This window comes from Manis pentadactyla, chromosome 1, assembly GCF_030020395.1.
Source record: "Manis pentadactyla isolate mManPen7 chromosome 1, mManPen7.hap1, whole genome shotgun sequence".
In the NCBI taxonomy this organism is placed as follows: domain Eukaryota; kingdom Metazoa; phylum Chordata; class Mammalia; order Pholidota; family Manidae; genus Manis; species Manis pentadactyla.
Genome location: NC_080019.1, coordinates 158,220,253 through 158,233,091, shown reverse-complemented (window position 1 = coordinate 158,233,091; position 12,839 = coordinate 158,220,253). Strand labels below are relative to the sequence as shown.

General features: G+C 37.0%; 1 protein-coding gene across 30 annotated transcripts in view; it reads left to right on the top strand.

The window, feature by feature from the left end:
* Positions 1 to 12,839, top strand: part of ABI3BP (ABI family member 3 binding protein) — a 253,192-nt gene that overhangs the window by 154,362 nt on the left and 85,991 nt on the right. For 19 of the 30 annotated variants that reach the window (XM_057502161.1, XM_036916479.2, XM_036916473.2 and 16 more), the window contains 11 exons: positions 2,338 to 2,418; positions 3,122 to 3,169; positions 4,180 to 4,242; positions 4,358 to 4,432; positions 5,123 to 5,170; positions 6,646 to 6,702; positions 7,551 to 7,640; positions 8,988 to 9,020; positions 9,782 to 9,868; positions 10,996 to 11,055; positions 11,862 to 11,945. The exons of 1 other annotated variant lie outside the window; for it this stretch is intronic. In XM_057502161.1, the coding sequence (XP_057358144.1) occupies positions 2,338 to 2,418; positions 3,122 to 3,169; positions 4,180 to 4,242; positions 4,358 to 4,432; positions 5,123 to 5,170; positions 6,646 to 6,702; positions 7,551 to 7,640; positions 8,988 to 9,020; positions 9,782 to 9,868; positions 10,996 to 11,055; positions 11,862 to 11,945 (726 nt within the window). The remainder of the gene's footprint in view (positions 1 to 2,337; positions 2,419 to 3,121; positions 3,170 to 4,179; positions 4,243 to 4,357; positions 4,433 to 5,122; positions 5,171 to 6,645; positions 6,703 to 7,550; positions 7,641 to 8,987; positions 9,021 to 9,781; positions 9,869 to 10,995; positions 11,056 to 11,861; positions 11,946 to 12,839) is intronic. 10 more of the 30 variants (XM_036916478.2, XM_057502172.1, XM_036916474.2 and 7 more) reach the window with 10 other exon arrangements.

Genomic DNA, 12,839 nt, shown 5'->3' with positions numbered 1-12,839 from the left:
GGCTTTAAAAGAAATATTGGTATTGTAACTATACAGTATTCAGCATGAAGAATCATTTACTTACTGCCAATTTGAATGACATTGGAGGGTTTGCTCTCTATCAGAATATTTAAATAATATTGTTATTTAATTCAGTGTTCCATGAAATCTTAGACTGCTTTTTGACTTCTATTGATTTACTAACCAAAACGGACTAAATTTCATATGTAAACCAGTTTCTTGACCAGCAATAGATGCTAGTAAATATGGGTAACACCATATGAACATTTGTGGCCCTTTTTAAACCACAAGTTCAATTCCTAATTTTTGTGAAAAAAAATACCAGACCCATCCAGGCTGAAAATCATCCAAAACTAACAGAGTTCAGACATGGTCACAGGCTTGATGGGTCTGTTACCTCTTCCCACTTCTTTGGATGAACCTGCTGTCCTGACGGAAAACACAATGTCAAGGGACAGGGCACTCCCAGCACCCTCGGAGAGGCAACTCTCACCTGCATTTAAGCTAGTATCTTCTCAGGCACTAGGAGCAGTCTTCAGAATATAGGATAGTGGGGAAAATAGACAAAAGTCAGCAGTGGAAGTTAGAATTCTCAATTCTTATTTTCATTGTGGTTACGGTTAAGCTTCACTGTCATAAGCCACCAGAACTTGACTGATCACTGATGAGAGAATATTTTTTATGGTAAAGGACATTTAATTCCCAGCTTCGGTGGTGCTTTTCAACGTTGCCTTTGTTAATACTTGCTTTTGTGACAGCGGCGGAACCTCAGACCCTACCTACCACCATCACAGTCCACAATAAGTAATGAAGTTCCGTTCAGTGAGTGAAAAAGAATCATTTGTCTTCAACACCCTCTGTGTTCAGCTTCATCCTTAGCTTTGGCTTTTTAAAAAATTAGTTTCTTAATTGTCCTTCAGATCTTTCTTTCAGCCATTTTTGCCGGAAGACACACCCTCTGCCAGTATCTGACTAAACAGAAGCCCTGAGACGGCGGGAAAGGCATGCTGATTTTGATTTGACACGTTCTTTATTGTCCCTCCTTCTATCTGAGGCATGTGTCCGGAGCCTGTTTTAACCAGACTGTTTCCAGAAGAGGACCGTGGCTTCCCTAGACATATTTGTGCTTTCACTTTTGGAAAGTTTTTCTTACTTTCAAAACTCTAACAGTTGCAGATTTCTTGAAAAACATTATGGTCTTTCCAGATTGAAACATCCTGATGGGTCAACGAGGCAATTCATTAAAAGAGAGAAACAGAAAAATGAACTCCAATCTTTATAGCTTCTTTTTCTTTAAGAGAGCAAAAAATGTGTTCTGCTGGTGCCATCTTAGCCAATGACCCATATTTTCCCTCATAACATCAACTGTTGCTTACTTTATTGCACTCACATCTTCCAGATGAGAATCATGCCTTTTTTCTTTCCATTTCTCTTTCCAGACTTCCCTGACTGACCACATTTTTGTTGATTTTGTTTAAAAACACAGGAATGTATTGAAGTAAAAAAGGAATTTGTGTGGAAAAAAGTTTCATCATTTAAATTTGCTCAACTTAGTAATGAAAAATTAAGCATTTTTCATATATAAATAGATTTCATCATTTTTCCTTTGATTTTGATTCCTTCCTGATTATTTTTCATGCACTCTTAGGACCTGAACAATAGGAATCAAATCTTCAACATAAAAATACCTAATGTTTAAGCAGCTCTCAAGTGAGTGCGGGATTGTTCCCTGCTTTCCTGACGGCTGGATCTTTATTAACAGGCTCACATTAACCCAGTCATGTCTCTTTGTGTGTGTTCTCTGTTCTTCCAGAGAAAAATTTCAAATTCTATAGTTTTATAAACTACGTCTCATTTTTGAAAAGTTGCCTTCCCTGAAATCATTTCTGAATTTGAAGCTTTTTTTAACATGTTGTTGATTTGCAGATTTTTAAGTGCTGAGTGAGAAACTTCCTTGCGAACCTTACGACAAATAAATGTTCATTGTTAATGCTAACGGCTTCTCAAAAGTAACTTTTTTCATGTTCCTGTTGAACAAGCCCCTTCAAAATTTTTAGAACAGTGTCTTCTGTAACTTGTACAAACTTCTGAGTTTTCCATCTGAAAATGGAAAAATAGGAAGATATCTTGAACAGTGATGATTTATATATTTTTGATGAAAAAATCATTCAAGACCTCATTTAGCTGGGTAAATAAAGATAGAAAGTTGCAAAACAGAAGGGCACATATGCACAGTAAATGAAAGGGCTTTGATGTGTTTCTAAGATACATGTAGTACTGATTGTCACTTTGTAGATGTACCACTCCTGTACTAACTGGCTAATTTTCCTTCTTCAGCAACACCAAAGACCAAACGACCAGGTCGTCGCCCCCGCCCTAAAGCCACACGTAGGCCAGATGTGCCCAAGTCCAAACCTGGTAAATGTATTGTTCAGGGTTCCAGCTAACATAGAAAGTAGAATATAGGAACTTCTGATATAGTAGCTACCTACAACCTGAAATAGCTAGGCTTTAGGAACCAGTATAGTTGATTTTTATATTTAATATAAAATATTTATATTTACACATAAACATTTAATATATTTTGTATGTTAATTTACATATTTATGTTATAATCTATAGTTGTTGCAAATAGCAAGTTTTACATCTGATAGTCTGACAGCTTCCATTTTATTAAAACATCTTTAGGCTTTGTTTTCTGAATCTGGGTTTGTAATGAATAGAAGCCTGATTTTAATCTATCTGGAATATTTAAAAAGTGGTTTCAGCATCCACCACTAGGCAACACTTGAGAGGCTGACCTTGTGTTCTTCCTTTATAGGAACATGTTAAATAAGTATTCATATTTTTATTGTAGTTACCAGTAGTAAGCTGGCCCACTGAGTGGATTAGTAAAGTAGGGCACCCTAAAAGCCTTACACAGGATGCATATTTGTGGCAGATGAGATGTGGGAAAGCAATAGGGAGAAGAAGGGTAAATGGAAAAAATAAGAGGAAAAATCACTTTCAGAAAACGTACACAGTTTAAGTAAAGATATAAGTGAAGATTGAGGAGTAACATTTCCTTCCTCAATATACCACTTCTTGATATAACTAGTGTTTTTGGTTTTTGCTTCTATAGCTCTAGAACCTGCTACAGTGCAGCCGGAGCTCTTGGTGCCCACAGTCGGTAATCCTGTCCCCTGGTTGTCACTTCTTTTGCTACTCCACACCCAGGCATGACCGCAGCCCACCACTGTCACAATTCCGCTCCACGCTTCCTCTCATGCTTCCTATCTGGGTCTGAAGAGCCTGCAGATAGGAGGCTGCTACAAGAATCCTTTGTGCTTATCCAGGGAAAGTCTGTGGTCTTGGACACAACTTCTCGATTCTCCTCTGTCCTTCCATCACATGTGCTGATCTTTCTCAGGGACTTCTGTGCTCATCCTGGACTGGAGAAATGGCAACATTTTATTCCAGTGCCATGATTATCACTTTATTTACTTAATCATTCAACTTGTACGCCTTTTCCTTTTAAAAAGCTGCATGAAATAATGGCGTCTTCAACTTTTCTGTTTCTCTAAAGAATGCTTATGCATATGTTTTAATAACAGAGGCACAAACACTGCTTTAGTTTAGGGTCCAGTATAAAAATAGTATGATCTTTGTAACATGAGAATATTAAAAGGCCTAAACTGGTTTTATTGTTTTTAGTCCTGATGCTGTTTGATTATAATTATTTAATTATTCTTTCTCAGCATTCACAATAAATCTGTCATTGCATCACTTTAGAAAATTCCAGAAATCAGTGGCCATATAACATGATGTATAATTTAACATGTTTATGGATTATTAAGCAATTTCTACCTTGCTATTTTTATGCTGAAAAAACTATCAGTTAAGAAATACAACTAATATACTTGTCATTTATGAATTTACTTCTATTAAAAAAGAGGTCTTATTATAGGTCCCATTACTTTTGCTGAAAAACATATTTTGAGCCTTTCCTGAAGATTATGCCTTTTGGAAAAATCAGTAGTAATAGACACATTTTCCCTGCCCATCCTTCCCATGCCCCAGGAATTAGTTCTGTTGTATATTCACTGAATTTATATAGCATCTTTGCTCAAGCATGTGTGTCCTTATGTATGATAGTCACAGGCATGACCATTCTGCTAATTTTAATACCTTTTTCTTTAGCGTCAAAACCATCCAAGAGACCTAAAACCACACGTAGACCAGCTGTACCTCAAATCCAGCCTGGTAATCACTACTTCAGTGCCTTGATCTATAACTAGGAAAACGGTGTGTAAGTAGCATTGATCTTGACATTCACAGCTCTGCTATAACACTAATTTTAGCACCTTTTTCTCTTCAGATTCAATACCACCAAAGCAATTACTTCCTAAACCCAAAAGCACAGCAAAACCAGATATGCCACCAACTACATCCGGTAAACACAATTTCCAGTGTTTTAGTTTAAGAAGCTTTTTCTTTGGGAATGTGGTTGAAAGTATTACAGTTTCTTACATAAAGTATAGAAACCTAAATACCATGGCCTTGTTCATTGTCTTCTCAAAGTAGCCACGCTGATGTTTTATGTGTTGAATGAACAAATCAGTGTGTGGGAATTTTACGTCTGATCATCTGACAGATTCCATTTACTTATAGCATTTTTAGGCTTTGTTTACCGAATTTGGACTTGTAACGAATAGAAACCTGATTTTTCTGTATCTGGAACATTTTGGAGCAGCCACCACTAGGTGGCACTTGGGAGGCCAGCCTTGTGTTCTTTCTTTTTAGAAGCATAATCAAATTTTGGCTTTCTCTAAAATACTTTACTGGCATTTTAAACAGTAACTATTAACTAAGTGATTTCCTACCAAATAAGGTATTTTATATAATGGTTCTGAAAAATTCACCTGTTTTGCAATTGAAATTTTCTCGTAAGTTTCCAATTAGTATAAAATTCTAATTTACTAAGAGAGCATCTCTTGTAATAAATCAGCCTATCCAAAAGGCCATTTATATCAACTTAGAATAAACTAAGTTTGGTACCCTGTGAATTAAGCATCAATGAGTACCTAAAAGTTTTGACTTCCTTACTTTAATTATTTATATCTGTTTATTTTTTATGATGCAGTCTTTGAGCCTGTTACATTTGGGACTGAAACTCCCTCCCTAACCATAGGTAATGATATCTTTCCTCTTGGTCAATATTTTTCTGAGCTTGCCCCAACTGTTCTCTCTCATTATTTGTTCTCTTGGGTAAACAACTGCCATTTAGCACCTTTTACATTCATTTCCAAAAATTGTTCACTGTTTTCAACAGGGACCTTTTTAACATTGTGAGGCATTCTTACATCTGCTGCTCAGCTTATAACCCCTGAATGTTGTTTTCTTTGATCACCTTCAGAGCTGGTCAGATGCTTATAGCACTTGATGCTGTCAGGAATCACGGGTCCTCTGTCCATCCATCCTTCAAACCAGAAGATAAATGAGATCTCTGTTTTTATGTGTGTATAATTTGTGGATGTAGGAGGAGGGTGATGAAAAAGCTGGTGGGACCTTGAGACAATATGTAATTTGTCTCATTTTCAAAAAAAGTCCTTCCTTCCTAGATTCCATACAGTTCAAATGCAACTGGACCTTTCTGTTGACAAATTCATCTTGTGATGCTGACATTCCAAACAAAATAGGGAGTCTCCTTTTTTTGTTGTTTGAAGGCAGTCAGCTTTGAATAATGTTTCCAGTCTGTCATCCTTGCTTTCTCCATCTCTTCTGTCTGCCATGTTTTCCAGTTCAGAATGTTCTCAGACATGACTTAGGCCACCTCTACACTGTGATGTCTTCGACAGACAGTGAAAGGCAATCTTCATAGAAATGATTAAGGGATTTTTGGTGATAGGATGTTTTAATGTTACATTTAATCTTCTGGATTTAATGAAAAATAGAAACAGTAATTTAAAACCAAGGAGTTATAAATCTTAATTACTTTCCTCTTCATAATATAGTGATTTCAGATTATAGAATTATAGGAATTACAGAACTATCCAGACAAAAAGTTATTATTTTCAGACTTTGTTCTTAATATCTGTTCCTCACTTGAATAATTATCTCCTAATTATTTATTTGAAATGAATAAAAAGAGAAATACTCAAAGTATCACATTTACTGTGAAGAAAAGACACAAGTTTAACCTTTGCATGTCACAGATCTCCAAAAAACAGACTGATTTAGAAAATGTTTAAAACTTCTCACTACCACCACCACTCCTCAAAACAAATATGTATAGTGGTGGTGAAAGCCTTTCAACTACTAATAGAAGTTTTCATAATAATTTTTCAGAGTAACTAAACATACATATCCTACAACTAAGATTTTTTTGAAGCCAAGTTTTGCATATAGTCGGGGTGAGGTAATTAAACACACACACACAAACTTTTCATTGTCCTCATAGGGATGCAAAGTACAAAGGGTATGGCTATTTTGAGATAAATGAATACTAGCGTTTAGCCAGTTATTGGAGAGCAAATGCTATTTTTCCCAGAGTTCAGAAATGTTTTTTAAACATTACAGGATTAAGAAGATTTATTTTCAAGGTAATTTCCTCCCTTTTCCTATGTTTCTTACATCTCCAATGTTTATTGTATTGCTTTTGGTCAGTTTTGGCCACAGATGAACCTGTAACTCCAAGAACTGAGGCTCCCTGGACAACATTAGGTAATGACCTTTCAAGTCTTTTAGCAAGTGTGTTTTCCATTCCTTGTCTAGTCTATTCCTTTACTGTCTTGGTTAAAGGGTTTTCTCTTTCATAAGATTTTCTCATCATCCTCTCTTATAACTCAAGTATATTCTTCATTTTGAATGTATTGAAGATGTTTAAAACAAGTTCCTTGATTAGACCATGAGCCTGCATGCAGTAAGTGCAGAGCATCTATCTTCCATATTATCCAGCTCTATTAATGCCTATGATTTTTTCTTATTTTATTAATGGCTATTTATAGAGGCTGTGATTCTGATGAGGATTCTGTAGTAAAGCTGAGTTTTAAATACAATCAGGAGCATCTGCCCCATAAATGTCAATTATAGTGTGGGCATCAGCAGGAAGTTGTTTTAAGATATGCAGAACATATTAATTGTCTATCAGTGATTTTAAGAAATGAAATGTACTTATTCTAATAATGTTTAATGGGAGATATGCCTAAGCCCAAGTAATTTCTAAGACAATCTGCCAAGAGCAGGTGGTCCAGGGTCCCTCTCTAATGTGATTGAAGATGCTGTGCTTCTGAATTCTCTGGGGTCAGGATTCTCTTTGAAAATCTGACACCAGCCACAATAATCAAGTTTTCAGACTATTAAAATAGTGTTATCTATTTTTTCTCAAAAGAACTATCAATAGATACCCCCAAATTTTTATGCTAATAGACAGCAAAGAAAATCCCAAACTAAGACACAAATTCCTCAACTCAAGAAAAACTAGCACAATTTTCGAAACCCTAGAGCCATGTATAATCTTTTCTTGAGTTTCTAGAGTCATAAGATGACATTAACCAGTCTCCTTTCTTCAGCTCCAAAATCACCACAACGAACAAGACCACGCCGTCCACGTCCCAAACATAAAACCACGCCGAGCCCAGAGGCCCCTCAGACCAAAATAGGTAAATACCACAGGTCCTGGTGCCTGTGGACCCTGTCAGAGGTGGTACTGCGGTGGCAGTTTAACTGGCCACCTCATAACCCCTGTGACCCTAAAAGGTGAAACTCCAGTCACAAGTGCTCCAGTCGATACCCATGCCTTCCTCACGCTGCTTGGTATCTCCTTGTACCTCTGTATTTGATTTGCTTCTCTGACTACTTGGTTACGTTTTTCTCTTTGATTCTGGGTCAGCAAAATTTACCTAGTTAAGTATCTAATTAGCATATTTAGTTCAGTCAGTCACACATTAAGTGCCCACATCTTACTAAGTGGCACATTAGCATCCGTAAGTTATAGGTTAGAAATAACAAATGACTTAGCTCAGTTGGGAAAGGAAGCTATGCCTGTATGAAACTGTTCACAAATAGATAAAAAAGAATACAGGCAAAAGCAACATATTTATTTATTGAGTTTTACCACTTGTTAGGCACATAGTTGATTCTTAAAGACATGAAAGATCCACAGGCTGATAAGTGTAACATGGACCTTGAAATTGGTACAGTTTGTAGGTGTGTTGGAAGGATGGGCAGAAATAGCATCAACAGGAGGAAAGGGCTGTATGTGTGGGTAACAACGGAGGTATAAGAATTAGAAGTGAGGCTTGATTATGAAAAAAGAGGAAGACAACGTTCACTCAGCTGACACTCAAAAATTTTGGTCAGTGATGCTACTTATAGAATGGCCCGTGAAGAGCACCTGACTTCAATGACTGGATTTGAGCCAACTGGCTACAGTGTACTCTACCCTCCCAGAGGCAGGCATCTTCTCTCCTGATAACTGAGAGATGCCCTCAAGTCATTCATACTGAATGACACTCTGTATCTCGCTTATCTATGCCTTTGTTTGAAAAGAGGTCTTGTTCTTTTTCCAAAGTGGACTCTGAACAAAAAAGAGTATTGTCTATTTTGGGTATTCATTATAGTATCTGCTCAAATATATCAGTTACTGCATTTCTCATGACACAGGGCTTTATTGTCTAATATATATAGTGTAATAAATTATATTTTACATTCTTTTCTCATATTTATTGTTATTAGATGCCTTATATAATTAGATGCCTAAAGATTTTTCCAAATAGGGTTTTCTATTTTACTATCAGATAATATAAAAACAAGCAAAACATAGCTAGCCATGTGGAGATATTAAGGATTTACCCATATAGTTTCATACCTTCACCTCAGAAATTTAAGAGTTTTCCTTTTTGGCTACAGAACCAATGCTCCACTGGTAAAATTCATTTCTAAGAAAGTTTGGTGACTGTTCTCATAAAAACATTTTTTTAATTGCGTTTGATCATTTCTTGCTGCAGACTTTACACCTGTTACTCCTGGAACATCTCTAGGTAATGATACTTCATGTCGTTCAGCAAGTGCTTTTTCTTATTCATTGTCACTTACCTGTGGTGCCATGTGGATGATGTAATTTGTTGTCATCCTATTCCAGTATTCATTTTACCAAATAAAAGGCTTTCTTTCTAACAAATGCATATGGATTTAATTCAAGGGAGGTCTCAGCTTGAAATTGCACCATGTCAGTCAATCTCTATCTAAACATTACTGTTTGTTAGAGCTGAGGTCCAAATATTATTCTCCATATATCTCTTATTTAGACTGCCAATACAGTATCAGTTATGATATAGTTAAGCTCCTTTCAGATCTTACTTTCTATATTTCAAGTTCTACACTACCTTTGTTTCTAGTTTGTTGGTGTTTCAGTGAAATTACCAAGTGGAAGATATGCCCAAGCCTAATCAATTTAAATTATAAGTGAATATTATGGGTGGTTTGAACTTCTCTCAAACCATCATAGTTTAGCAGTGATTTGTAACCAGTTTTGGATTAAGGATATTTCAAGAATAATAGTTCTTCATCTTTAATTTTAAACATAATTGTTCATATAGTTTTTAATCTCTGAAGAACTCTGAATTATAAAAGAAAGCCTATTAATACTACCTCACAAAAATTCAAACCAATGTAACAAAGTTCCCTCCACTCAGAGGAACTCTGGACAAATTCTAGAAAGCCTGGAGCCATGTCATATCCTCCTATTCAGAGTTTGTGGAGCCATCAACACTACATTAATCCTAAATTTTTCTTTCTTTAGCTCCAAAAAAACCAACAAAGAGACCCCGTCGTCCACGTCCCAAACCTAAAACCACACCCCACCCAGAAGTACCTCAGATCAAACTGGGTAAATATGTGCTTTCTAATTTAAGGAATCCAAGCAGTATTCCCCAGTTGGGACCCTAAATACTACGTACACAATCAGTTCCCATCCCACATACCTCTTAAGAGTAAAAGCGTCTAGTTAGTGAGGAGAACATGTATCTGAGTACCTTGTGTCTTCTGCATGGGACTCTGCTCCATCAGGGCTTACTTCTTACTATTTGATTCCATTCACGTCTTAAAGTAAAGATTTTTACTATGTGCATTTTTACTATGAGCCAACATAACCAGTTCAAGTCAGCTACTTTCATTAATCCCTTCTAAATCCCCATAAATGTATTAGCAGCTGTGAGATACACCAGAAAATAGAAGCAGCTTTCATTTAACCACTCAGTTTGTGCTATAGCTATAAACAAAAGCTGATCTGGCATAAAAGATAGAAAATAACATAAGGCAATATGTTTATACAAATGCATATGTGTGTATGTATAATTTCTCAAGTGGTATGAATGTTATATGCTAGGAGTCTGGTAAATATTTGGAGCAGGTAAAGATCCAGGATAATTAGGAAGAAATCAGGATAAGTAAAGGGATGAAGGAACAAAGGCTAGCAAGCAGGGAGTGTGTTAAATTTGGCATCCCAGAAAAAGGGTGAGTTGTGGATGGTTTCCTGTCGAATGGACCCATAGGATGAATTACAGGGGAGCTGGGACGTCTACTGCAGAGCTTAATTTGATCCAGTGGCCTTCAGTAATCCTTCTGCACAGGACCATGCTTTTTCTGTTCTTAGAACTGAAGATGCCTAGTGTAATATAATACCACACACTGAGAGGTTATTACTTACTTTATTATATTAAATGTCATTAAGGTCTGTTTCCATTAAAGACTTAGTCTCTTAGTGAACAGAGTCTCAGTTTCCTTTTGGCTATCTGTTGTATGTGATGTGGACAGAACTTAGGGTGACCCTCTACTCCCCACCCCCATAGCTCCTGCCTCTTGGTGCTAAGACTTTGTATAAACCATTTTTTTCCCTCCCTGCACTCCCTGTGCATTAGAAGCCTTAGAAGCATGTATTTGTACTGGTAAAATTAATTTTCTGATATTTCATGCATTCACAAAATCTCCTTGGTTTCTTTTATTACTTTTGATCAGTTCCTGCCACAATCTTTGAACCAGTTACTCTTAGAACCGAGGCTCCAGGAACAACACTAGGTAATGACACATTGTGTCTGTCAGCATCTGCTTTCCCTGCTCATTTCCATCACCATCATAACCCAGCTTCTCCTGCTTCACAAGACTTGTATGTCATTCTCTACTGTCATTTATTTGCCTCTTAATGTATTAAAGAGTATTGAAACAACTCATTTTTTTTTAAGAGAGGTGAGTAAACAGTATACATATCTGCAATGTAATGCATTTGAATTTGTGGCATCTCACATCCATGTAACCCTCTAATTATATTCATATGTCTGAGTTTCAAACATAATCAATGGCGGTTGGGGGTGGGAGTGTCTATCTTTGATCTAAGCTGAGTACATTGGCACAGCTATTATCGTGTGACATAGTTCTTGTGCAGATCTAAATTCCTACATTTTTACTATGTGCATGATTTTGTTTTTGTTTTGCCATTTTAGGTAATGATGTCTTTTTTCACTAAGGAGTGAAATAGAAAATATACCCAGGGCTAGTAAATTTAAATTATAATCATCATCATAAACATAAAATCACTCTATATCTTACCCCCCACCCAACCACCACGATAACTCAATAAGGTTTTGGAGCTTTTTTCATTCAGAAATCCCTGTGAGGATCTCCTTGATATAGCAACTCATATGTTTGTGTGGTTTTTGCTTTTCAAAATAATATAAATGATATAAAGATGCAGTTATCAAAATAGGAGCAAATACTTCAAACTGAAAAGAAAAATTTCCTGAAACTCAAGAAATTATAACAAGGATAATTCTACCCAGAGCTTCTAGAATTAAAAACTCTATTAACCTGAGGTTTTCTTCCTTTAGCTCCCAAAGTGCCTCAACGACCTCGTCTTCCACGTCCCAAACCTAAAACCACACCACGCCCTGAAGCACCGCAAACAGAACTGGGTAAATGTGTAGCTCTTGGTCGAGGAAGCCTGGCAGCCCATCTAAAGGGATCTAGAGAAAGTGATGGGCAAGGTGGGCTCAGCAGCTGCTTCCACTGCAGAGAAGGCAGTGACACCACTGTTGGAGAGGGGTCTTAGCTGGTGGCCAAATTCCCTGTCCTTTGTGAACCAGAATCTTCTCTCTAAAGGTCTAGTTAATTGACTTGTCATTCAGTTCTATTCATTAAGTATTATACATGTACAGTGAGCTGAAACACTGTAGAATGAATGTATGTTTGGGCAAATAGGAAATTATTTCTTGATAGCCATAAACGTGGTATAAGTCATAGTAAGAATTAAGGGCAGGAGTTGACAAGCATTTACTCTAAAGAGTTTTTTGCTTTACAACCACTTAAATATGGAAAAACCTCTCTTACCTCTTATGGGCTGTATGAAAACAAGTCATGGCAAGATTTGGCCTATGAGTCATGGTTTGTCAAGCCTTGGTTTAAAGAAACAATGAGGGTGAGCCAGAGTAGTTAAGAAGGACTTGAGCATCAAAATCACTATAAGCTTGGGTGCCTGGGGGAAGCGGGATGGAGAGGTACAGAAAAGCAGGGCGTGTGGAGGCCAGTGAGAGGAGGCAGAGGCTTGTCGGACAGATGGAGGCTTTCAGGTTTCTAAGGGTCAATCAGAGCGTTTCACTGGGGTGACTGAAGCTAAATGGGCCCAAAGGACCATCTCAAAAAGAATTTTGAATGTGGAACTTAGGAGCTGAGTTTGATGTGAAAATCTTCAGTCTCATAGATGGATGGCTTCCCCTGGGCATTGGACAGAGGGATACCCTGTTGTAGCTCACACTGAACGGCTGCCCCTTACCATTCTCTCTTAAGTACCCTTGTTAGAGAGAGCTCGT